This window comes from Varanus komodoensis, unplaced genomic scaffold (assembly GCF_004798865.1).
Source record: "Varanus komodoensis strain SLA01 unplaced genomic scaffold, ASM479886v1 scaffold9, whole genome shotgun sequence".
NCBI lineage: Eukaryota > Metazoa > Chordata > Lepidosauria > Squamata > Varanidae > Varanus > Varanus komodoensis.
The window spans coordinates 18,908,099-18,935,016 of record NW_025336598.1 but is presented as its reverse complement, the minus strand read 5'-3'; the positions used below and the strand labels follow the sequence as shown (position 1 = coordinate 18,935,016).

At 40.1% G+C, this 26,918-nt stretch overlaps 1 protein-coding gene across 3 annotated transcripts; it reads left to right on the top strand.

The window, feature by feature from the left end:
• Nucleotides 1–559: 559 nt before the first annotated feature.
• RELL1 (RELT like 1) lies at nucleotides 560–26,918 on the top strand. Of its 3 annotated transcripts, XM_044418251.1 has the most exons (8): nucleotides 3,613–3,965; nucleotides 4,075–4,390; nucleotides 15,391–15,609; nucleotides 17,544–17,615; nucleotides 19,058–19,115; nucleotides 20,106–20,345; nucleotides 22,287–22,543; nucleotides 22,903–26,918. In XM_044418251.1, the coding sequence occupies exons 3-7, from the start codon at nucleotides 15,507–15,509 to the stop codon at nucleotides 22,504–22,506; spliced, it is 693 nt and encodes a 230-aa protein (XP_044274186.1). In that variant the 5' UTR covers nucleotides 3,613–3,965; nucleotides 4,075–4,390; nucleotides 15,391–15,506; the 3' UTR covers nucleotides 22,507–22,543; nucleotides 22,903–26,918. The 3 variants fall into 3 exon arrangements, with proteins under 3 accessions (XP_044274185.1, XP_044274186.1, XP_044274187.1); XM_044418250.1 differs by lacking the exons at nucleotides 3,613–3,965; nucleotides 4,075–4,390 and adding an exon at nucleotides 560–770; XM_044418252.1 differs by lacking the exons at nucleotides 3,613–3,965; nucleotides 4,075–4,390 and adding an exon at nucleotides 6,732–6,749.

Sequence of the window (26,918 nt, the reverse complement as noted above, 5' to 3'; positions counted from 1 at the left end):
CAGCTAGCCATGCTAGGAATTTCAGAGCCTTTTCCCGCCTAAGCACGCAACAGATTTTGCCTTGAGTCTGCTGCAAACAAAAAAACGAGGAGCCTGTGACACTCGAATAGCCCAGCCGATTCGTGGTAACGCGATCTTGCTCTACCCGCAAGCCAATTCTGCCAGGCACACCCCATGACTGGAAAGCATCTGACCAAGTGGGCTTCGGTGCACCAGCGCTTATTGAAGCCGGTGTACCAGAGCTTATTGAAGCCGCCGCTGGCTAGTCTCGAAGTGCTGTTAGTCCTCTTCTCGCAAGACTTTAAGACTCGTCGCACTCAAGGAACAGGAATGGGTGGAGAGAGCTGTTTTGCAAACGGCAAAAGGCGACGCTTGCTATGCACCACTTTCCCCCCGGGAAAAAGAAGAGGCAAAAAGATACCCTCCTCCCTTTTCCCTGCCCTTCGAGCTAACTTTCGTACAGAAAGGCGCCTCATTCCCGGACATGCTCAGTCAGCGTTTGGGGGCAAGGCGGAGCCTAGCGGAACCGCGCCCGGCTGAGGGAGTTCCGTCCGTGCGAGCGAGCGAGCGAGCGGGGGGCGCAGGAGGCTGAGGAAGCTGCTGGTACGCAGACGCTGGAGCAGCCCAAGGGCCCCTGCCTGGACACCGGCGCCCCTTCCTCGCCTTTCGCCTAGCGATGGCTCCCCTAGGACTGGCCGTGACGTTTAGCTCTTTTTCGCCTGCCTCTCTCGCGGCGCCGACCGCCCGGGCTAGCGACAGCTCGCCTCTCGGTGGGTGCGGGAAAGGGCGCTGTGCAGGCGTTGGGTGGGCGGCAAGCGGTGGAAACTTGGGGTGCAACCGGCCTTCTTCCTCCCTGGGCGCCCTGGATCCGGTTCCCCACCCTGGGTATTCCCTCTCCGATTTCTTTCTTTCTTCTCAATTTTTCGTAGCCGCTCGGTCTGCTTCTGTCGCTTTTCCTGAACTTCAAAACTTGCTTCCTTCTGTTCTGGACACACCTGCCCGAGGCTTCCTGTCCGAAGCCCCTTCTTTCGTTGAATCCAAACCTGTCCCCCGTCCCCGCTCACTGGTCTAAGGGTGCCAGTTCCTTATTATTCTTACTTACTGGTTCAGACTGCTTTGCGGAAACTAAGCTTTTTCTGGCACGGGGCTCGGGGATGGGATAAGCTTCACTAGCTGCATAAATTACTTTATGTCAAGCGGTTATTAAACCCACTGGAACAGGGGATGTATTTCAAATGTCAATCCTGACCTTGTCTAGTCTTTTCCTATTTTGTGTTTGCTTCTCAGTTCAGGCAGGATAAATAAAACGTCCCTTGTGAATTTCTAAAGGCTGGGATTCTTCTTGTTTCCCTTGCACAAAGGGCGATCTTTTTTATAGTCTGTCCTCCAGATAGGTTGTACTACAAGTCCCGTTGTTCCCTTGCTAGCTTAGGGGGATGAAGAACATTGTGAGCCAATACACATTGAAGAAAGCTGCCTTGTTGTTGTTTTAAATATTGTTGAGCTCCAGAAGCTGTTTTTGATTGTTGGAGGAATACACTGTGAAGCATGTGGAAGTGTGCTTTAGAGCATGTCCAAGAGCACTTTCCTTCCTCTACATCAGGGGTCTCAAACTCAACCTACCTGGGGGCCGCTGGAAGTAGAGTCTGGGTGAGGCTGGGCCGCATCAAGTATCCCACCACCGCGGTGGGGGTGGGCCGCTCATCCCGCGGCCGGTCCGGGCGCCGCCGGCGCTTTGAAGGCCGCAGGGCCCCTCCCCCGTGCCCCGCCCGTCCCGGAAATTGTCCCGTGGGCCACGAGTTTGAGACCCCTGCTCTACATAGTTTGTACGGTTCTTGCACCTGTAGGATTAAATTTTTCAGATTGCCTGGTTATCTCTGCCTGTCTCTCTCATTTTCATTTTCAAGACTTTAACCATCAGCCTTGATTTCAATGCATTCCTCATCCTAAATTCATACTTAGTGTCTTCTCTTTCCCATCTTCATACTCCCCTGCTATTGTAAACCCCTTCTCTCTTTCTGTGCAATTACTTAAGAGTAACTTTAGTTATTACAATCATATTGCCAGTCTTACTGTGAAATACTGTTAATTTTTGCTGTGAGTAACTGCTGTGAGCTCACATGTTACAAAAGTCTTGTAGGGAAAACAGGTAGGAGTGGCAGTGTGCAAATTATGCATAAATCATTATTCCTCTTTCCTATAACAGTGACAGATCACATAAACTGCAGCATCTTGGTGGTGCTGGGCTGTGTGTGGAAGGATTAAAACTGTTGCATTCTTTAGTTCATTAGTCTTTTAGGGTGAATTAGTTTGGGCCAGATTTTTGCAGGAAATGGATCCAATCTGTTACATTATCAGCAAGAGTAGCATATATTCCTTTGCAGCCTGATACTTTCCTGTTCTGGATCTGTGCATAGCATGGGTCATTGGTATAAGGAATCACTCTATTGGAATAATCGGAGTAGTTGCTTTAAAATCAAATATTATTACATTGCTTCAGAACAGAAGTCTGTTCTCTACTAATTCCTTTGCTGCCTCTCCCCGAGTAGTTTTAGTAGTGCACTCAGTTAAATTAGGGAACTGGGCTTAGGATTTTAGTCTCAGTGTCTTTCCCCACATGAATACATTGGATGATGGTTGCATAGCTGAGTTGCTTTGTGTTGGAATAATTTGCAAATTATTCTAAGGAAGTTTCCATGAGACTGAGGTGAGTTAACATGGGAGTATACTCTAGCAGATAATCAAGATCTTAATAATTGAATCTAGAGTCCCTGTATGCTTCCTCATTACTTGTTGCACTTGGTAATGTGCAATGCAAGCTTACTGTTGTATACATTGGCTAAACTGAGAAGGAAATTGTTCTTGGAAATGTCTACAAAACCTATTCCATAGATTGATGTAGTAAGGGCTGTTGTATCTTCTGTCACGACTTATTAAAATATGAAATTTGAGTTTATTGCTTTCTTGTGGATACATTAAATTATATACTAACGTGAGACTGTTTAATGCATTTTAAAAGGAATTGTATTTTTTGTATATGAACATATGTCTGCCTTTTATAACTTGTGCAATATTCATATATTCTGTGGTAATGTGCATATTTATGTATGATGCATTGGAAAAAGTTGTTTGCCTTTTTTCTCCTAAAGACCGTTTTTCTACTTCTGCATACCTTGCAGTTCCTTTCAGAATTCCAGTCCATCTTGTTCTAGTCTCCATTTTGCCAACATAGCAGTCATCAGGTATAACTTGATATGTGTTCCTTATTGGTAGGCGCAAAAGGAGCCTTGCAACAGAACATTGCAGTATGGAGTGCTTATGTTTATCCATTTTCAGTTCTATTCCATACTCTCCACTCCTCCAAATTTCTTTAGTCAGCATGCCATGCCATGAAACATGCTTAGTCCCAACTGATCTATTTTGATACCCCACGTATATGCCTTACTGTGTTTTTGGCTTTTTCCCATAGTTAGGTACACTAATTTTATTTATCCAATAGTATCAGTGGGCAATTTGGTCCCCAGAAATGTTTTAGAAAACGTTGCTCCTGGTATGAACCAGGAATTGACCAAACCAGATGATAAAATGTACCTTTGTATATCATTCTTGCCAGTTGCTCCCATTTAATATGACTTGGTATGTCTGATGTCCAGTTTGTTTTATTAAACTACTTTTCTGGACTGTGTGAATAGCAGTCAGGGTGAAGGCCGGACACAGCGTTGGCCATCCTGTATGATGAGCTATGGCCGAGAGAGACTGAGGGAATGTGACCTTTTTGATTCATCTTGATATCTCAGGGTCTTTCAATCTCATCAGCCATGGTTATTCTTCTGGGACAGTTGTCTGAACTGGGAGTGAGAGGCACTGGATTGCAGTGGTTTCATTCCTGCTTGGATGTTTGGCATCATAAGTTGGAGCCTGGTGAATATTGCTCGGTGGATTCTCCAGTAAGAGGTCATAGAGGGGTGAGTTTTCTGCCTCCTGCTATTTAACATCTACATGAAATGGCTTAGTGAAATCACCAAAGAATTGAGGAGTGCACTGTCATCTTTTGTTCCTTTTTGTCTTTATCAGGTGAGGGTGTAGACAAGTGAGATTGGTCTGGCTGCAACAATGAACTGGATAAAGGCAAATAAATGGAACCTCAATCCAGACAAGACTGGGTTGCTGTTTTGACTGGATGGAGAGCAATTTGTTCTGGATGGAGTTACGTGCTTCCTGAAGGGGCGGGTTTGTGGCTTGAGGATTCTGCTAGTGCCATCTTTGCCACTTCAAGGTCAGGGGACCTTAGTGCCACTCCAGTGACGTGCAGTGACTTTGTTTCATAGTCCAGCTATATACCCCTATCTGGCTAGATAGAGATAATCTGGCTTCAGTCATCCACATTCAGGTAACCTCTAAGTCTGATTGGGCTGCTTTTGAAGATGGGTCTGAAGCTGCAGATCATGCAAATATGGCAGCCAGATTAATTAAAAGGGCAAGATTTATAATAAGGCTCGAACATATAGCACCAATTCTGGTTCACTTATACTGGCAGCCTATACATTTCTAAACCCAATTCAAGATGCTGGTTTACATCTGTAAAGCCTTGCATGGGTCAGGACCACAATATCTGATGGATTACCTCTCTCAGCATGAAGCTATGCATATCCAAGGTTTAAGGTCCTTCTCCAGGTGTCTGCAATCCTTTGGACAGTTTCTTGGGTGCACCTGCTTTATACTAGAGCATTTGTTAATTGATCTGATTAATCTTAATAGTACAGTGTCTCTAAGGTAGACTGAGAACTTTTCAATCACCTGATTTTCTTTACACTGCTAGAGATGAACCCATGACCTGAGACCTTCTTTGCAGAAAACATATGCTTTACCCTGAGCTAGTGTCTCCCCCCCACACCTCTCCTGAGTCACAGTGATCCACCACTATTTAATGTGCAGGCCAGACAGTTCTGTGGGTTTTCTGGAAAATTTTGTGCTACCCTAAACCAACAGTGATATATTTTGGGATGTGTATGTGGCTTGCATATTGTAAACCAAACTAAAACAAGAGTTCCATTTATTGTTTTCCAGCAGACATCTGTCAGTTGAGCTGAATTATTTGATTGAGGAAAAATCAGTTAAGTGCACTTAGCATGGTTTAAGTGTTTTATTCAACACTTTGTATAGAACCTCCCCAAAGAGGTTTGCTCCCCAGCGACACTTTTTGGGGTTTTTTTTGGCATCAGGCGAAAACATCTTCCCATTATTTTAATAAATAATAAATGTTGGCCACCAACTTCAACAGCTTTAAAAGGGGGTTATTGAGGATAAAGCTGTTGGTGGCGATCCATTGCAATGGCCGTGTGTTACCCCCAGCATCCAAGGCAGTGGGCTTGCAAATGCCAGTTACTAGGGAACACAAGTGGGAGGGTGTTATTCGTTCATTGTGGCCAGTGGCCAGGAAAGTTTTGTTTGGTCCAATGTTTAGTATTGCTCTAAAATATTCGGAATGCACCAGTTTGTGGATGGCTGGTCTTTGGAAAGAGGAAGGCTTTTAGTGAAATTTCTCTGAGGCTTTGGAGCTATCTTCATGAAGCCTTAAGCTTGTTTCATGTTTTTCTTATGTTATTAAAGATAATAGAATCAGTAAACTGGGATAGAGGTTATTCTTTTAAAAATCCACCCTCGATGCCACATTTAAATGTAGAATTCTGAATGTTTGTTTGCAGAGCAGATTGCACAGATATTCCAGGAGTCTGTTGGGGATTAGTAAAAAGATGTCTGTCCATCCTCTTGTGACATACACTTAAAAAGGAGAGAAACTTGCAAGGTGCAGGGCTTGTGGAAATGCAGTTGGCAAAATGTATTTTGTTTCTACTGCATCTCCTATTAAAAGTTGATTGGGGGCAAATGTAGAGCTACTAATTAGAACAAGAGGGACAAAACATCTGGTTTGGTACCCCCTCCCCCCCTCGGCACACACCTTGGGTCTTCAGACTGTGAATTAGAAACTTTTTTTGTGCATCTGAGGTTGAATGGGTAACAACTTGTTAGCAGTGAGAAGCTGAACCTCGCAACTTGAAATCCATGTAGCTGACTAATTTGTTAGAAGCCAATTGGAGCTTTGCCCTTTGACAGAGAAAGCCAGTAATATCCAGGAAACCAGTAATGGGAGGCTCAGGCTTATCACAGGAATATTATCCAATGTATGCTTGTCTACTCAAGTGATTTTTTTCCAGGTCTCTAGTTCAAATTTGCATTCTTTTGTAGCCTTCAGCTTTGCTCTGAGAGTTCCCCTAGCAAAGTGCCAGTGTATTTTATGACTTGTTTTGTGAAATTTGTATATATTTTGTTTTATGTTTTCATTATTGTAACCTGATTTTAGTCCTCTTTCATGGATTTTAAGCAAATATTCAAATTGCTTAATTGTCCCACTCCTGTCTCTTAGCAGGCCCTCCCTATGGTTGTGGAAGCTGTGACTGACACAATTTAAAAGATTTTTAAATTGCTTTTTCTCTATATTATTTTTGTATTAATTTACAGTGTTTGCATTAATACATTTTTCATGTAGGCTGGTTGCAAAAAAGTACAGTTCAGAATGAAAAAAAAATGAAAGAAAATGCTTTCCCTTCTTTGTGTGCTTATAAAAGGGCCCCTTTGTTTCTTTTAACACTTTTGTGAACAGTGCTCTTCACATGCCATTTTTTTTTTTTTAGAATTATTCGTTATTGTGTGTGTAGGACCAGTTTATGCAGCATGCTAAAACTACAGATGTGAGTGTTTCTATTCTAAAGTTTGCTCTCTATGATGCTTGCTTTTAAAACTTGGATAAAGATTTGGTTTTTTTTTTTCTTAGAATAAAACTGGGAAAATTAGGTAGTAGGATGAGTTATGAGAACTGAATTAGTGACTGCAATCCTTCACTGTTTACATGTTGATTTTGAATGAAGATCCTGCATATGTGGCATAAATCCTGGAAAATATGCAACAGCTTTTTTTATCACCACTCTACAGTGTAATGATGTAAAAAGTTGAGTGCACATTCCCTTTTTGTGGGCAGACTTGATGATGCAGATTGTCCATGATCTTTGTTTACATGGGTGCTGAAATTCCATGTACTTTTATGTCATTCTTTGCTAGATGATATCCAAAAGTTTTACTTTCTCAGTTAGGGGACGAGAATCTTTGGATACACCCTGTTGGATATCTTGCTTTTCAAAGTATATGAGGGCAAATCCTTTCTCTGAGGACCTTGCCATTAAAATTTGACAGAGAGAGAAGGTGGAAAGTAGAGGCAGGATAAATGGGAAGGATATGCATTTATTTCATTCATGATGGATGTGGATCATAAAGGGTTATGCCATAGGTTTTGTGAAAAATCTAGGTTTTGGACAAAGATTTGAAAGGAGTGAGTGGGAAGGGGTGCCACAATGCTTATTTTCTGGGAAGTAGTTCCAGGAAATAAGGATCATTAAAGAAAAAAGACAATTATTTAAGGGGCTGGATCTTAACTTACGATGCATCATTACCTATGAATCCACTCAGTCACTATGCTCTGGTTTCTTAATTCATCCCAATACAAAAACCTCCTACTCTAATGGATCTCCATGGCTTTCTGAAATGTTCAATTCGAAAGATTTCCAATAGACTGTACAATTTATGCATGGTTTCAGTTGATTTGATTGATGTTGATTGAAACGGAGACTGCAAATACATGAATCTAAACATGGTGTGGTACTCAGATTATTGGACTGGGGACTTGGGAGATCCGGGATCTAGTTCCTACTCAGCCATGAAGATCCCTGGGTGACTTGAGGCTAGTCATAGACTCTCAGCCTGAGCTATATCACTAGGAGGTTGTTGTTTAGAGGATAAGAATGAAGAACTAGGTGGAGGAGGAACAAATTCTTCACAAAAGGAACAAAGGCCTTGCAATGTAATAATATCTATTCATTAAAATGTATGTCCCACCTTTTTGCTGAAGAGTTCACAATGGCTTACAAAAAGGATCTAAAATTTAAAATGTAACAACACCACATTTTCAATTTGCATCTTAAATGCCAAATGTTAACATAAACCTAGGAAAAATATAAGCAAGGATTATTTTCTCTCCCATCTGTGATCTATTCAGACACTATGTCCAACATCTGGGTCTTTGTCCAAGTGCCAACCCCAGGGAAGTCTTGGAGGGTAGCAACAAGGTGGACAGCTTTCTCTGTGGTGGCCCCCCATCTATAGAACAGCCTCCACACTGAGGCCCACCTGGCACCAAACATGTCATCTTTTTGGGACCTGTTTAAAACTGTCCTTTATGTCATAGCTTTTAAAGACTTACTCAGCTGCCCAGGGGCTTGACACAATTACATAGTCCAGGTGCTGTTTCTTTTAATTTTCACAGATTCAGTTTTACTATATGTTTTACCTATTAAATTTATTTTAATGCCACTTTGTTCTATGATATTTGTATTTTATTGTTTTGTTTTTATGCATTGTTGTAAACTGCCTAGAGAGCTTTGGCTATGATGATAGAGAGATAGTGATGATAGAGATGATGATGATTATTATTTTCTGCCATGTGTGCAACCAGTGCAGAAATTTCCCTTTGCAGTATCTCTTGAATTAAGAGATTCCAGGGAGGCTTGTCATTAGTGTTGATTCTAGAGAACCTGGAGACACTTTAGGATTGAAATCTATTTTTGAAGGGAAGATCTTGTCCTTACAGATAACAGACAGTGCCCCAAATTTTTGAAGTGTATAAGTTGTGAGAAAATACCACAGTGTATAGTATATATCTGTTGCAATGCCCAAACTGTTAAATAAATTAAGAAAGCCCATTTGTTATTGTCTCATTTTTTTACCCAGGCATCATATCTGTATATGCCAAGAACCAACAGTTATCTAGATTTATTTTCTGTTGAATTAGCCCAGTTAATAAAGAGTTGTTTTCAAAGCAGGTAAGAAATAAAAACAACTAAATGACATACTCATGACTGAAACTAGAGCTGCAAACTTGAATCAGTTAATAGATTAGTAATGGTTTTGTGGTCTGCTCATCTCAGTCTGGATAGAACCTTAAAACTTTAGTTAATTGTGTAAAGCAAAATTTAGTTGGTGCTGTATTTTTAAGAATGCAGTTAATATTTTTGCGGCTGTTTGGGTTTCTGTGTGCATTTTCCTATGGAAAATTTTCACACATCTTATTTGTCTGTGTTTATAGCTGTCTGGGCTGTTATATTGCATTCGGTTAATGTCAGATGTGCTAAATATAGGATATGAACTTCAAGGCGGTATTCTTCTAAGGCAAGCATTAACAAATGCTAGTGCTCAGCTGCCTGTGGGTGAACTGAAAGATAAGGTATGACAGTTCCTTCCTGTGCATTTGGCTTCTGGGTTTGGACTGGATTTATACATGGTGCATTTGCCCTCTACTGATAACATTAATCAATAACAAATTGAAAGAAAACTGAAACTAAGCCAGTGATTGCTGTTTGCGTTACTTAATAACATCATAGGATCCATGCTGGATCAAACCAAAGGCCCATGTAGTTGAACATTTTGTTCACACAGTGGCCAGCCCGTTCCCCGTGGGATCCCCTCGAGGAGGATGTGAATGCAACAGCACTGTCTGGCCCAGTTTCCTAGCCAGTGCCTACAGACCCACACCCATCATTTGTGAAATATAGGGAAACATAAGGAAGTATATGCTATTGTTCTTACATTTTTACCAATATTCCTATAAATAATCCCCACATAAAGCTTTGAATGTGTTTGAATATATTAAACTATGTTGTTTGGTTAATTTATTTCCTCCCTACAAAAATGTCAGTTCAAAAGTTTTGTAGCTATTGGGAAAACTTTTGATATATTTAAACTGCACATAAAATTGACATGGATTACATTAATAGTTGTATTTACTAAGTATGACACATTTGTGTGCTTATTAAGGGAGAGCGAAAATAAGTCAAACATGCTAAACCAGATTACATTTAGAGCATTGGAAAGTTTTATTTTTCTGTTTTTTCTTTCTGTTTTTCCTTTCTGTTTTTTTTTTTCTTTTTTTTCTTTTCTGGAAAAACCTTGGTTAACCTTGAACACAACCCATGGAGCTGGTTTGCATGAAATGATAGACTGAATGAGGTTAATTTACCCATGGGCCTGTCGTGTCATGCTGCCACTTTTGCCATGGAGTTTGGTACAGCAACCCTTGGCATCTAGGTTTGCACAATATGAAAACCTGTTGCAAGCTGAGCACCTGGAAGCTTCATGCAAAAATGGTGCCTGTTGTATTCAAACTGTTGTAACAGCTTCTATGGATAAATTAACACACATAAGTTGTTACTGAATTCTGAACTGTGGGTTGTTGTTACATGTGAGTTGAGAATTGTGGGTTGTTCATGGTTTGTTTTGCCAAGCTGCAGACACTGAGCAAGAGTGACTTAAAAGGAAAAAAGCTTCTGTACATAACAGTAGTGCAATGCATTAAGAGGCATTTGTAATAAAGAATGAGTGAAGGTGGAAATCCAAATAACCCATGGTTTAATTAAATCATGGTTTAGTGTAATACATGGACTAGTTTACTGTTATCGGGTCCATTTTCTCAACTTAGAGGAAGTGGTTCTTGCCATTTGTCTATCAGTCATCCTCCTAATTATTCATTGCATGTACTTGCTCACAGCTTCTTATATGGTAGCTCTGAGAAATGAAATGTCACTATTTAAAAAAAGGACGCCTTGTGATTACTCAGTGTGCAACTCCTATGGATTGCAACATGAAAATCAGTTAAGTTTTAATCATCTGTCTCGGTTAATGCCAATTTACCTAGAAGTCAACTAATTGAGCTAATTGAGAGCAAAGACATAAAGTGCTCCGGAAAGCCTCACTTTGAGAGCTTTGAATGGCCTAGTTCCTTGAATGTTATAATTGACTAGTTTACTATGTCATGTCAAATATATGTGATATTCCCAACAAACAAGGATCAAAACTACTTAACAAATAGTACAATTGGAGACATATTTGTGAATGAGTCTAAACTCCTGGAACTTGAGCATTTTCTTTAGTTCTCAGAATTAGTGCTATTTTTAGTATCAGTTAGCAGGGCTTCACTATAAGTCAGGCTCAAGGTGTTTCACTCATTTAATAATGTATAGAAGGAAATAGTATTTTGACCTAAGCCATTTAGTAATTTGAAGGTAACTATTAACTGTTTGAATTGTGATTAGAAATGCTGTAGAACGACCTAGAATTGAAAAAAAATGGACCTCTGTGTTCTGAGAAGCGGGTTTCACTCAATCTGGGAGCAGTATTGGCATTTGCTTCCTCACTCGCTTGTGCTCTCTCTCTCTCTCTCTCACGCGCATACAGGGTCCAAAAGCTCTGAGGCGGGCCGGGTAAATGACCATGGTGAGGTGTATCCGGCCCACGGGCTGTAGTTTGAGGACCCATGATTTAAATATTCCCAAACTGAGTCTCTTTTATGGCCTGCTACAATTATTTCTCCTTCAGGGAAAGAATAATATGATAAATATCGAGCTAAACACAAAAAAATCTGAAGACTTGTGGAGTATTCTGCTCAAAAGGGTTCACTTTCATTTTTACTGCTTGCCCCTCTCTGCTCACACGTAGCTTCCTGTGCTGATCTATTCCACTCCCAACAATCTTCTATTCTGTGCATTTTTAAATCTTAGTACTTAAGAGGTAATGGGTTGATTCTGTGTGCATAGATTTGCAAAGGAACAATAGGATTAAGGACTTTTTCTCTGTATGTTAATTTTATAACTTTTTTTGCTGTGAAGAAGTGACATGTGATGTCTGCAGGCACACATTCACAATTGTGAGAACTCTAAAAGCAAGCATCTATGAAAATATCTTCTAGACAGTAAAATTTCCCAATAGTCTTACAGAAGCCTGTGGAAGAGCATGACATGGTGAATGGATTAATGGAAATCATTTACCAAAGAATTTAAACATTGCATGAATATACAGCCTCATGCTATATAATTAAAAACCAATCCATATTTCACAGTGAATATCCTTTGGACTATAATGTATCTTAAATGGAAAACTATCTTACACAGATTTTGCCTCAGAAAGCATTTTATTTAAAACACCTGATTTAAATTTTTAAAATCCATTTTTAAGTAAAATATTGATTTTTATCCACCCCAAATTTAATCATCTCTGTTCTGGGTGTCAGCTTCTCACAGTTTGTTAGTACTGAACTATTCCATTTTTTTTCAGAGTACCCTAAAAAATTATCAGTATAATATTTTATTACACCACCATGAATTTGGCTTCCATCCTGATGTAAGTGAATGGAAGGAAGTTCATGGATGGGGTCTTTTTCTTTCCTTCTCCCTTTATGGCCTTTTAAAAAGAATGTCTGGATGGTTTGGGGATGGAATAGAGTGTGGAAGGGCCCAAAAACCAGGAGGAATTCTGTGTTAAGTTTGACTGGCTCCCACTAGGTTAATTTGGATTCTCCCATACCTCCCACCTTAGTGAAATCCCACAATGTTTAGATGACTTTTCAGAGCCTACATTGGGAAGGAGAGAAAAATGATGGGTTCATCTTCCTTCAACACCCTTTGTTTCTTAAGATTCAAGCTTCTACAGCTAAAAACCTACTTTCAGGGAAAATGCACTGACATGAATGATTGCTATATTTTTCTTATTTTTTGAACAGTATTTTGTACTGTCTGTATAATGGTTTGAAATCTTTGGGCTCAATAAAATATTTCTTTTGTCTGCCTGGAGGCATCTTTCCCTCCTTCCCCTACCCTCTACAATTGTAGCTTTCTTGCTTTTTCTTTCTGCTTTGGTTATAATCAATGGCAATTTTTCCTTTTGCTTGAGATGACTAATAATCTTTAGCAAATACATTTGATATGGCTTGACATGTTGTTTTCTTATACACTGCTAAGCATTAATGAAAACCTGGGGCAACTTGTTGAACTTTTACAAAATCTGTCTTGCCCTTTTTTCTGAGCTCCTACAACAGTCCATGTTCATACTAATCACCAGCAGGACATTTTGCAAAATATTTTTAGTATGTTAATTGCATACTTCAAGATGAAATATTGCAACCCAGAGGCAATATTGCAATGGAAACTATATCTGATGAGCAGATATTCTTCCCCTTTCCTAGTAATTCTTACATAATGCTTTTATGTAAAGATGCTTGTTTCTTAATTGCTTAGAATATATCCTTGCAATGCAACCTTGGTAGGAAACATGGACTTAAAAAGCATCTTCCTGCACTTGCGTGTTATGGCAAGCCACTCTGGCAATAAGCCATGGTGGGTTGGTTCTGCCAGAAACTATGGTGTGCTTGGTAGGCATTCATGTTCACTGTGGGTAATCCATTCCATCCCTTCCCCTCTGTCCTCCTACTGGTGCCCCAAGGGACACCAAAGCAGGACAGACTTGTCTCCTTTCCACTGTGAGCACAAGCCATTTTCTGCTTGCCGTGGCTTTTTTTTGCTATTGCTCTGTGCCTCCCCCCAAGTCCTCAAGATTGCAAAAGCTGGCTTGATAGTTGGCTTCATGATCCCATTTTGACACCACTGACAGTCCTTTCAAAGTTTCCAAGAACCTTGGACGGGCACTCAGTGGCTAGCAAAGCATTCTTAACATTGGGGGAAGTGCACAATGTGTGCAAATGTGTGTGCGTGCATGCACGTGCGTATTGAAATTAGCTGCAGGTACACAATTGCAAAGGTTGCAGTTGCGCAAGTGCAGAAATCTGAGGCCTTGGCTGGGGCATTCTGAACATGGCCCCAAAGAGACTCTAGACAGGTATATTTCTTTCCTTTGCAACTGTCAAAAGAGAAAGCAAAGGCACAAGTGGTCTTTGCTTGGGGGAGGGGGGAGAGGGAGATTTGCTCCAGGCTGCTGCTGCTGCTCCTCCTCTCATTGGTAGTCTTCAGGGTGGTGCACATATTGCACTTTTTTCTGGAACTAGATGCTCAGGAAAGCACAAAAGCACATTGCACCCCCTTTTTTCCTGGGAAAAGGCATTTGAGAGCTAGCTGGTTCCCCTTTAAAAAGACACCTCTGACAAAGCAATGTATTTTTGGGTATGACTTTTTTTTTTTTTTTGGAAAATTAGCACTGGAAGAAGCAATGCCAATGCAGTGGGTACTCTGTCAAAAATGACTCGTATTTGCCAATAGTAGCCTCTGGCTGATAGGCCTTGAATTGATACTTGTCCTATCATCCCCTCTCACAATATTTCCCTAAGTCCTGAGGAAGTCAACAAATGGAAACTATTGGTTCTCTTCAGCCCCCATTGTGGTTCCTTTACAGAGCAATGCCAGTTGGGGTGATGGCCCTTCAGCACATTTTTACAAATCTCCCTGATAGCTTTAAAAAACAACAACAAAAACCTCAGAAGGTGGCAGGGATAATCTTAGCTAGTGTGGATGCTCCATTTCTTTGTCCCATTTTGTCATCCTCTTAAAAAAGAAAAGCTGTTGGGAAGATTCATGCAAACTGAGGAGGTAGACAGTAAATAGAGGGGATTTTGCATTAGTGTGGCAATGGAGCTGATGAAGGAGCTGAAAAAAGGTGAGGAGCTGGTAACTCCTATTTGTAGACTTCATCAAGGCTTGGGGAGGACACAAATAAGTGTGATTTCAGTAGTGGTAGGCTAGGGCACTTTGTTCACTCTTCTCCCCCCACCCCACAGTTTTGGTGCTTCTGAATGTACAAATGAGTTCCTATTTCTTAGTATTAGTTTTCCCTGTTCTTTGGCAAATGTGCACAGATTAGCTTGTGTGACGCCTTGTCTTTTCAATTTCCTGGTACATTATTCACTCAGGGTGAAACAGAGAAAAGTTAACAAGGCAAAACTATACATAGTAGACAACTAAATCTGAGTGCTTGTAAGAGGCTAGGAAAAATAATAATAAAAGGACTCCATTTGTGGAATTCTGAGGTACCAGAAAAGCAATGAACAATGTAAGAGGTCAGAAAAGGGAGCTGGGAAGGGGCCAGAAAGGTTTCCCACCATAGGCAAGGTAGGTTGTCATACGAAAGACACTGTACAAAGAGTGGGCTGGAGTAATGAAGGGGAAAGATCATGCACCAGACTGCTGTCCATCCAAGTCTCTCCCTGGAATAATGTGAGTTGGTGAGCGAGCAACCTGTCCATGGTGCCCTGTGTTCCATGGTGGAATAGAGAGATACTCATATTAACCGTATGCTGCTTTGAAACTAGAGTTCTGAACCCTAGTTAAGTCATTACCAGAAATACTTGACGATATGGTGCAGATGTGGCCAAACTGATGAGCTGATCTGGCCTCTTGTAGCTGACAGTTTTTCCTATCTATACTGAGCAAAAGCATAAAATATTACTTCATGACTGTACAACATCTGGCTGATGTAATAGCCTTCTCTTCTACTTTGTTTTTGTAGCCAGTATTGATGTTTTGGCAAGTCACAGCAACGAGAACACTCCAAGTAATGATGTGGCAACAGGTAGCGCGCATCCTGAATATATTGCTTATTTCCTGATTCCTGTATTCTTCCTTATGGGGCTCCTGGGGATTTTCATCTGCCATATATTGAAGAAAAAGGGTTATCGGTGTACAACGGAAGCAGAGCAAGAAGAGGAGAAACTTGAAGAAAAGATAGGTAGGCAAGAACCATTTTGAAAAGATCAGCTTCTGTGCTAACAGGACTGCATTTTATATGCTGTAGCATGTACACTAGCCTTCCTCAGCTGGTGCCGTCCAGATATTTTGGACCACAACTTGCAGCATCCCTTATGCCAACTGGGCTTGATGGGAGTTGTCCAAATTAGTTGGAGGGCACCAGGTTGGGCAGGCTGAGTCTTTGCCCATGTGGACCTGGCTTCAAATCTCTGCTCAGATTTGGAGCGTGACCTATCCCTGTGAAGATCAAATGGAATAAAAGTTATAGCTTGGGGCTGTTACTGGGTGACCCAAGTCCAAATTCTTAGCTCATTGGGCTTGACTTTGAGCTAGTATTTGTCAGCTTAATCTACCTCACAGGGTTGTTTCAGGGGTAAAACAGATGAAGAGGAAACTACCCCTCCAGCACTCCTTTTACTGCAATAGTAAAATTGGTGGTGCCAGACTGATGAGGTAGCAAAACATGGGGAATAACACGTAGACCACATGTTGTGCGGTCCTTTCTTAGAGGAGGGGCAGAATCTCTTGACTGACCAGATGCAAAGGAAGGCATAGCTTCTGTGCTGACAATCAGTGTATAGATTGCAATGCCACATCTATAGCTTAACATCTGGCCAGAGCAGTGGTACATCTTTTTCTTTCCTGGCCTGGGCTGTCTGGTTCCCAGGGCAAATCTCCCACTGTTTAGCTTCAGATCCTAGTTACCATCAATAACTGGGTCTCAGGTTGGTGCTGATGTGCTCAACTTGGTGGCAGGGTTGGAAATTTACCCTGGAAGGTCTTGAACATCTTTGTCTCACTTCTATTGCCTTAACCATAGTTAAGGCATGAGGAGATGGTGTTGACCTTGATCGTAGGTAGTCCTGGTTCTTGATCTACCCACGTGTGCACAGTAGCACTGCTGCCTCTTCAATAATACGGATGTGGCTACACTCTCAGTGTTGAAGAAGAGCACGGCCAAGCACACCTGCATGTTCTTCCACTGGGGTGCTTGCTTAGATCAACTGTCGTTCTTGTCGTCTGGGAATAAGCAAGTCAAAAGGCTGCCGCAGGTGTCTCTTCTCTTTCTAAAACCAAACTTTTCAGGACCAAGAAGAGCTTGTGGGCCATTGCCAAGTAAAACTTGGTCCTCTTGTGAAAAGATTCTCCAGTTCTCCGCCAGTGCAGTGGCCTCCAGTGTAATACTAGAGGCAGATGTAGCCCAAATATAAATTTAGAACAAACAAATAAACGTAACCTTTAAATCATAGGTTGCATGGAGATGTCTCGGCATTGGAGAGGCTGATCATCCAGGCTAGATGCCTAGGTACGATCACTTGAGCAGATGGGCTATTAACATAGGCTTTGTTGTCCAAACCACGGATCCCATAGCCTGTAACTTTAACTTGAAAGTATTTCTACTATATGGAAAGATGATTGCTTTGTTCATCGCTTCATAGATCCACCTGAGATTAGGGTATGCAGGATCCTTTTGTGTGATTTGGTGTGAAGCCTCTGGATTGGTCAGGTTTAGTAATGGAACGATAGCTCTTTCCATGCTCCAGCTACCCACAATTTGTCCAGCTCGGATTCAAAGCTCTGTTTATAATGGCTAGCCTGGATTAGACTAAGGCTTCCCATAACATTGAACTAACTAGAAAAATGACAGAGGCTTGGACCAGATAAGGATTGATGTGCCACACACATTGTGCATCTGACCTGTCCTTTGTCATACGTGTAATATCTACTTGTGGAAGTTCACCTTGCTCTTTGACTAGAACTCTTCTCTTGGAAAGTATTTCTATTATATGTAAAGATGTTTGCTTTGATTGTTGCTTCATAGAATATTTTTGTGAAATTGTGTTATTATATAACTTCTTTCCTGTGTATTTTCCAACTTTCCAAGAAAATTCAAGAATTCTTTTTTATTCTCAGAGTTAAATGACAGTACAAATGATAATGGTGACACTGTGGGAAAAATTGTTGACTACATTATGAAAAATGAAGGTATGTATCTCTTAAAATTAACATACAGATCTGCGTGCTAAATGTTACAATCCTTTGCAGTTACTTTGAAACAGTGCTGAAGCCTTTTAAGGCATTCATTATAGTTCTTAGCATGAGATGCATGCTATTTTTACTTTCATAGATGAGAGCAAAAAAATGTAAATTCATTGTGCTTCCACTAAAGTTTGCATAATTACACATGGTTAAAAGTTCATCCTGAAGATTATTCCTTGCAGAGTAAATGGAAAGTTAAAATCTTACATCTACGAAATAGCAAGCTATTCTTTGAGTTTGGGCTCTTACATAGCAAGAATAGTACCATTCATGCGCAAGAGGGAGGTATGAGCAGGCTTGGAGTAACCTTGAAGTTTACAGACGTACAAACATTTTAAAAGGAAGAACAGGTGGACACCCAAACAGCTGAGCAAGTACTGAGCATGCTCAGTGGATACCAGTTGCTGACTATTTACAGCTGAGGAATCTAAAAATGGGATGAAAGTCAGAATCCTTAAGGTGGACATGGCTGCTGCCTGGAACTCTACAGGGCAAGGACCCACTTACTCTTTGGAATTATGAATACAAAGTTTCAAGGTTTGGAAGTTTAAAAGACTTGAATCCTTTGACCAGTGCCCTGTTAGTTCTGTGCAAACTTGAAAACAACCGGCTTTCATCAAGCCATAGTAGTTGTAACTTAATGGGATTTCTTGCTGTTTCAGTGTTTCCATGGCATTCCCAGTGATGTAGATGATTTTTCATGTTGTGCCATTACAAACTTTAGTGTTGGCTTGCACAATTTGTGACACATCAAGCCTGAAGTAATAACAAGCGATATAGAAAGCCCCACAGCTTGGTTTCTGATCATGTACTGTGCTGGGACACGGTACTAACTCAAATGTAAGGGAAAAGCACATAGTACATTCCTCTCTAGACTGTACCACACTAGAAAAGAGGAGGACATCATGAGGAAATGTTCCCCCTCATTTATAAATCTGGCTCTTTTGAAACCAGAATAACCACTTGACATGCTTTCTTTCTCATAGCAGTTCAGATTTGAGGTGGAAGGTGTTTAAAATGCAATCTCTGCATCAGCTTTCTGAAACAGTTTGCATCTCAGGAGGACTGGACTACATGCAGTTGTTCTGCTGGAACGATGCTAAGTAGTTCAACTTTCATACGTCAGTTAGGTATTTTTCAATTGCAGCACAGTTAATATTCTCTTCTGCCCATCCTACATGAAGGCGATTTCTACTCATTTCAGTATGACTGCAAGTAAGAAGTATGCGTAGGATTGCATTCAGATATACGTTTCATTACTCAAACAGCTTCTGAAACATGAGTAGAATTAATGTCACTTAGGATGTGTTATCTTCTTGCTTACAAGTTTGCTTAACACCTAACTTAACCCAAAGAGATTGAGCTCCAAAATGTTACAATCCTTGCAGCTAATGCTGATGTGCTGAAGGCCATGGTGGCAGATAACTCTGTGTATGATCCAGAAAGGTAAACCCCTTTTTCACTGTGTTGTTTTATCTTAGCTGTGGGGAACTCTTCTGCTCTGTGACACTGGATTGCCTTCTGGCTTATCCCTGAGGTTGGATGGTGCCAGTGGGTGGGCCCTTTGCCCAAACCTGGCACCTGGCATCATAGAAACTCTTTTCTTTGTGCAGAGTCCTTCACTCCTGCCTTTCTCTGCACAGCAAGGGTACAATCCCTTTTCCTGAGCTTGTTGGAAAAGGCAGTATGTTATAAATTCACTGATACATAAGAATTCTTAAACAGATTATACTGTGACAGTTAAGCTCTTTTTAAAAGTTTCATGAATATGTGGCAAAGAACTAGCTGACATCACATGCTTCATAATGCTGGAAATAGCAAATAGCCGTACAAAATATCTATATATTCAGATAGATATTTTGTAATCAGATCCCTATGTATGGTGCTTTACAGAATAAGGGGAGCAAAAAACACAAACAGACCCTTTTCCAAAGTCAAAGATCTAAATTTTGGAAGAGAGGAAAAGATCCTGGGGAAGGAAGAGACAGAAAGATATACAAATACTTTGTCACAGACATAATATTATCTTGAGCGGTCAGGCTGTTGTGGGAGTGTGTGTACACTTTAAGCAAGTCATTTGCGGGTGCCCACTGTTTATTTCATGGATTGGTTGTTGCCTGTGATGCCAGAAATCTAATTTCCCCCATCCCCCTGTGCTGCCATTTCTTGTGGCTGTTGCTTCGCATTTTTTTAAGAATATGAAACTATCATCTGAAGTACAATAGACAGATTGATGAAAGGGCAGATATGTGGATGAATGACTAAACTACAAAGTGAGCAGGAAAAGCTGCATTTGGAAGGAAGAGAGAGACAAGGCAATGTATTTTCAGAAAGATATGAGGAGCTGCATGGGTGAAAAGCTGGTGTTTAATTCATCAGCTACCTTTCTTCTAACATATTCTTATTGTATTCTGACTTTAAAAATGCACCTACTAGTCCAACGAGTCCAACTACTCCAGGCAGTCCAACGAGTCCAATTTCTCCTTTGTCAAGTGGAGGTCCTCAGTCAAAACATACTTGCCGAGGTCGTCACTTGCATACAGTTGGTGGAATTGCGGGCACAGAGGCGTGTACTCGCTGCAGTCAGAAAAGATGGCATCTATTCAGTCCTGCTAAAAAATCTAAAGATGCAAGAAAAGCCCGGCATGGAGAAGTCACAGTGCTGTCTGTGGGAAGGTTTGTCCATCTAGCTTCATTTTAGATTGTTTGTTGTGCTCTGTTTCTTCTGTCTTCAACAAACTTCCTGTTAAATGGTGGAGCTGCTGGGCTGTATATGAAATAGTGCTTGTGTGATATAATTAGCAGGTGATGAAGATGGTATAATTTTTCCCCTTATAAAGGGCTCTATGATTCCCTCTGCTAGCGTTCTTCAAAATGGAACTCCTTATTGACAGGGTTGGTTGGGAATGATGGAACTTGCAGTCCATCACATCAGATGGCTACATGTACTGTTAGTTCCCAGTTGTGAGCAATGCTGAGGAACAAAACATTGAAATCATCTCTTGTATATGATTTTCAAAATTGTGCTATCCCTTTGAGGTAATACATTCTGCTTCTTCAGCACTTAGTACAGCAGGGTCCCCATATCCATAAGAATTGGTTCCATCCCCCCAGTGGATGCTTGAAACTGCAGATGATAGCGAATACTCTATGTACTATATATCCTTCCTTCCTTCCTTCCTTCCTTCCTTCCTTCCTTCCTTCCTTCCTTCCTTTTTTGCAGTTTCATGGAAGGAAGATTTATTTTTACCATACATCAGAGCTTCCCAGTTGGGGATGGATATGTGTGTGCACAAGATTACATTTCAGGGGATGCTACAAAGAGGAAGGTTGTGTTGCGATTTGCCATATTTTTTGAATTGCAACATTTTTCAGCAAGAATTATTCCAAGAATACAATTCTTTATTATTAGTTCGTTTGCCTTTAGATTAAGTTCTTTTTTTGTCAAGTCAAGTCAAAATCTATGTATTGCCTGAATCTAGGATCACAGTAAGCAAGCAAGTTCCACATATTCACAAAATCCTGAATGAGAAGCAAGGGCAAAGAAATCATTGAATTTTATGTGCACAATCAAAATTACAACTTTTTCTTATTGCTCAATTTATATTTGAATTTTATGCACTGAGTTAAAAGCTTATTTTTTTAGTTCAGTTTGTTCACACATAGTACTTTATGTGGTTCACTTAAAGGAAGCACTTTATGATTTCTCTTTGGCACTTTATGGCACTTTACGACTTCTCTTTTGGAATGAGGTCAACTGTGGTTAAGTGAAAACACAGTAACTGAACCAGCAGATATGGGAATCCTGCTGTACTTCTGTTTAGTTAAAATCACTGTGTAAATGTAAAAAAGTAAAATAAACACATGATTTGTACGTATAATTCATTGCATTTAAGTGCTGCTTAATACAGGGACAGGATCTCATTTTGAGGTATTGGTAGCCAGCTTCTTCACTGCTGGTGTGCTTGGAAAGTTCTCTCCAAAATGGAAGGATTCCCCAAAGGTTTCTGTGAGAACGCAGAGGACATGGGGCAGCTCCTTTTGCCACATAGGCTTTGAAGCTGGGCACTTGGAACTGATATTAAAGAAAAACATAAAAATTAGCTGGTGCCATCACTTCTTTGGGTGATGGTAAGCTCAGCCTTGTTTTATCAAAGGTACAAGGTTTGTAAGTATGGTGCATGGCAAGTGCTCAAGGTCAAAAGAGAATGCAGGTGAAGCAACATTTAGAGTAATCATAGGTAGTTGTTTGCAGGATGATAAACTAAGGGCACAAAATGATGCCGGAAGTTGTAGGACTTTTTTTTTCTGTCTGCACCACATAGGACTGTACTCTGTATATGCCCTTCTGAAATTTGCCTCTCCAGCAGTGATTCTCAAACATTCTACCTGTTGAGAAATTTGTTTTCACATGGATTTCCTTTTTTAGTAGTTACTGTTTCATGACAGATAATCAGTCTCTCAGATTGTCTTCTGCTTTTCAAGGTGATAAGTCTCCTTGTCGTGGTCAATTTAAAAAAAGATTGAAAAGAGCATGTTTCATTTTGGGAGTGAATTAAGAAAAACAAATTGTTCTGGAAAAGTTCAGTTGTCTTAACAGTTCAATTCCATCCCCAGATTTAGAGTCACTAAGGTGGAACACAAATCTGCTTCAAAGGAGCGTAGAAACCTGATGTCTGTCAGCAGTGGAGAAGGCGTCAATGGTGAAATGCCAGCCACTCCTGTCAAAGAAGACTCTAAAGAGGCGCCAGTTACACCTGCTATCAAGCAGGGCTCAAAACAGCTGCCGTCCACACCTGCTGAGCAAGGGAGCAGAGTGAGAACTGATGCAGACTAATGCTTGGGTATAGCAAGTTACTGAAACCCAATGTGAGGTCAGTATATTCTTGTTTTTAATCATAGGGCTTTAAAGCTGTTACAAATCCTGTGGAGATTCAACATGCTTGCATTTCTTTCAGAATTAAATAATAGAAGATGAAGACTATTGCATCTGCTCTAATTAACTTGAAAATGCTGCTTTTTATATGTTTCCTTGCATTTAGACATTTTAGTATTGTGTGTATAGATACTGTCCCTTGAGAGAATGTACATTGAACTGCAGAATTCAGATGTTTCGTATAATGGTCAGAGTTTTCTGCCAACTTTAATATTTTAGAGATGAATTGCTGCACAACAGACTTTCACAATCCATCACTTCTAATAATATATTATTTTACTTTCTCTTTCCCTGCAGGTGGAAGGCTTTAAGAAAAATCACAGAAACAATGCCATTTAGAAAAAATATCAAAATTTCCCCAAGACATATTTGTAAATGCACCGTTGATGTGCATAACTTCTGTGACTGAATCGCTACAGGATTTGGTCCCAGGTATTTAATATTTTTAGTAACTCAGAATGTAATGACATTTTTATAAGTTGAAGCCAACCAGAACATGGTCAGCAGTTTTATATTTTAAATATGTGTTTTTACTTCTAAGAAAGCAGAACCTGATGGGATCCTTCATTGAATGGACAAAACATTAATCCGTTTGCCAAAATAGGCCTTCTGCTATGTTACAATGGATATTGCATTGCATTACATTTTTAGAGGAGTAGTTTGATACATTGCACATTTTTGTAAACAGTGTGGGAAAGGACCAAAACTGTGAGCCATGTTTTAAATTTAATTTATTGCTAAAATACCAATGACTGCTACATTAAAAGTACCATCTAATTATGTTTTCTCTGCATACTTACCGTATTTAATATTTTTGTGCTCATAGCAATCTGTGCCATCTCTATCAAGCTGTACAGTTTCCTCCTGAGTACAGGTACATATACGTACATGTGCTGATACATCAAGTCTTTTCATGGGTCTTGGTAGATATTGCTTAAATCCTGAAAAATCTCAGAGCACCTTAGTCCACTTAACAGATTTTTAAATCAGTGACTATGGAACCACTTTTTGACTTTTTTTCCTGTATGTGAATTGATCTTCAGTTGTGACTTTTCTTCTGGCTGATAGTTCTTCTTTGGGCAAATTGTGACAATTAATATGCTTCTGAGTTCTCTAATATCATGCATCTGGTGGAGAATTTCATGTGTTAGTACTGCTAAATGCCCTCCAGAGAACTGTGAGAAACACTACTCGTAACACTAGGATTGGCATTACCCAGGAAAGTAGCGACTGTCAGAGCTACCTGATTTCCAATGTCAAAAAGGCAACCTTCGATAATGGATTCTTACTTTGTGTATGACTAAATATATAAGATGTCAAGATCAGGAAGTTATTTAGAATTACAATAAATAAAACATGTCATTTTAGAGGTGTATGTTCTTGAAGGTTTCTTTCCCTACCTTTCTCTATTTTGAATTTAGCAGAAATTGACCTAAATAACCTAATAATATCAATTGATTAATTCTTTATTCAGGCATTGAACAGCCAATAAAACTCAAAATTACATTTAGTTAAAATAAGAAAAATACAGCACTTCTAAAATTACAGTAATTAAGATAAGGAAAATAAAAGCATTCTGGTAGAACCTAACAACATTTAGGGTTAATTCTACCATGCATTGTACAAACTATCAAACAGAATTTGGCTGTAGTCAAGGAGATAAAATTGGATTGATTGGATAAAAGTATCCTAAGAGAAAAAGAATCAGTGCGACCAGGATATTTAGAAGAGAGTGGAAATAACAGTTCCTGGCGAGCACCTGTATAGAGAGGGCAATAAAGAGTAACATGCTTCAGCGATTCAATTACTTCTCCTCCACATGGACATAGTCTTTGTTCAAGGATATTTTGTGATACCTCCATTCAGTAATGACTGTTGGGAGGACATTCAGTCTAGCTAGAGATAAAGCCCTTCTGAATTTGGGGAGCATTATGCGATTGAGGTATGTAGCTGGTTGAAGATGAATAACCATATAATTGCAATTTGGCCTGAATTGCCTGGTTCCAGAAGCTGTGAAAGCTGTTAGTCATAATTAAAGGGACCAAGCCAGCTGGAAAGAAGAGGAGCTTGAACCAGTAGGGAAAGAGGTAAATCCAGGTCGAAGTTTCAATTTGAAGAAGACCAGCTTCACATTGAAGGACCATATTTGAAATGCAGTGGGGTGCTTGAAAGATGGTCCTCAGGAACTTAGACTGAACTCTTTCCAAGGGAAGAAAAGACCTGTAAGGTCCCAATTGAGCTCCAAACAGGAGCTGGACTTGAATCTTAGCTGAGAAGACTTAAATTGCTGCAGGTATATACTGTGAGCCTTTAGAGAAATACAAAGTTTGTACAGACACTGTTCTTATGCATTTAAGATGACATAGTTGGCTTGAGATTAATGGTGACCCATAGCAAGAAAGACAATCCCCAAATATTTGCAGGACATAACTTCCTCAATTAGATTATTAAGTCACCAAACATGCATCTTAGGGCACTTGGCAAAAACCACAACTTTGGTTTTAGAGTAGTTAAATTCTAAACCATCTTGCTGGCAATGCTCAGCTAGCACATGGAGTGCCCATTTCAGGTCAATCTGTGTTTGAGAAATCAGCAGAGCATCATCTGCATACAGAAGAGCGGAGATGTGTCTGTTTCCCAATTTCGGAGGATGAAGAGAAGGGCTGTTAAGTTTATCAATAAGGGAATTGATGTATATATTATAAAGCAGAGGGGCTAGTATACATCCTTGTTTCACTCCCCTCTTAACTGGAATTTCTTTAGTGCAGTGTCCTTGGACATTGCAGCCTAAAGCTTAATAATAGTGTGAGACAATATTTAACCAAAATATATTTTGGAAACACTACACCTCATCTAAGTTCCTTCTTTTCTAAAGCTTAGGAGGAGAAACAAAAACCCAGCAGTGTCTTTTATAATACAACCCGTATAGACTGAAAAACTGAAATTCAGTTGGAATGTCAACACTTTTTAATAGTTTTCTGGGCTTGAAAGGAAAAAAATGGTTAAGTTATACTTTTAGAAGCAGACTAAGCAAAATGAAATACAGTTTTATTAAAAGCAGATGTCCCTTCTCTACTATACAACACTTTTTGCAAGGGTTGGATGAAAAGTACAAATACCTTTGTGTCTTGCAAAAGAAAAAGAAAACAAAAACACTCCTTTGGGGCTCTTCATAGGTTGTGGAGACATGTAAATGGATGAAAATGTTTGCCTGCTCAGAATGAAAGAAACAGTGAGCCCTGCTCACCTCAAAGTGGCCATGTGGCATCTTGTAATATCATAATAGCTGTAACCCAAAACCATAGGAAGAGGTACCTGCAACAAAACGATAGGGAAAGTGCATCTTTTCAGTACTCCAGGCAGGCAGCTACACTCACCTCCGTGATACTCCAGACCAGTTCCCTTCCCACCTTTCTCATTGGCATTTCTCTCCAACAGTCAGCATATTCTGATCTCTGAGCATGCTTAATTCTCATTTGGCAGATTGGGATGTTTCACCTGTACTTAGGTGACGTTTGGGCTTCCCAAAAGCTAGCTGATACCTCCCTCTTGTGTATAGAATAGATTGTGCCCTTTCAGCTACATTAGGACCTACATATACTTCTGAACTTTTGAAATAGTGGGACTGATAAATTAGGCCCAACTAACTCGTCCAATTGACTTCAGTGAGACTTAGGCCCAACTCTTGCTCATGCTTATGTGATGCCTTATTGGCTAGAATCAGGTAGTATGAAAATCAATTTCAATATATTGGAAGAGGGTTGGAATAATATTTTAAAAGTCTGTTGTGCTTATACAAAGGCCTATGGCATGGAGAACATGAGATCTCCAGTTAGGAAAGCCAGTCTACATTCGGAAACCGGATTGTTCTAGACACAGTCACTCATGTACAGAAGAATGCACAAGGTGAGGGGGAATTCTGTATCCAGCATTGGAGTTACCCAGCTCAGCATCCAACAACTTTTGAAAACAGCCTAGTGTCTCCTGTACTAGATCACCTGTACCAGAGCAGTCTGCACTGACCATTAGTTTTTAAGTACAAATTCATGCATATAGCAGCTTCTCTTTTTGCTTTAAAAATCTTTTGATTGTGGAAGTGGTGTTTATTTGCTTGAATAAGAGAGTGTATCACAGCCTTCTTGTAATATGGGATGCTCTATCAGCATGATGGTGTGCTATATGGGTCAGCATAGTAAAGCCTAGAAAAGCTCACTTTTCACATGTGTGTGCATTACATGTATTTTAATGATACGGTTTGTGTAAATATTTTGTACTACTTGACACAATAAACATTACACAATTCTTTTTTAAAA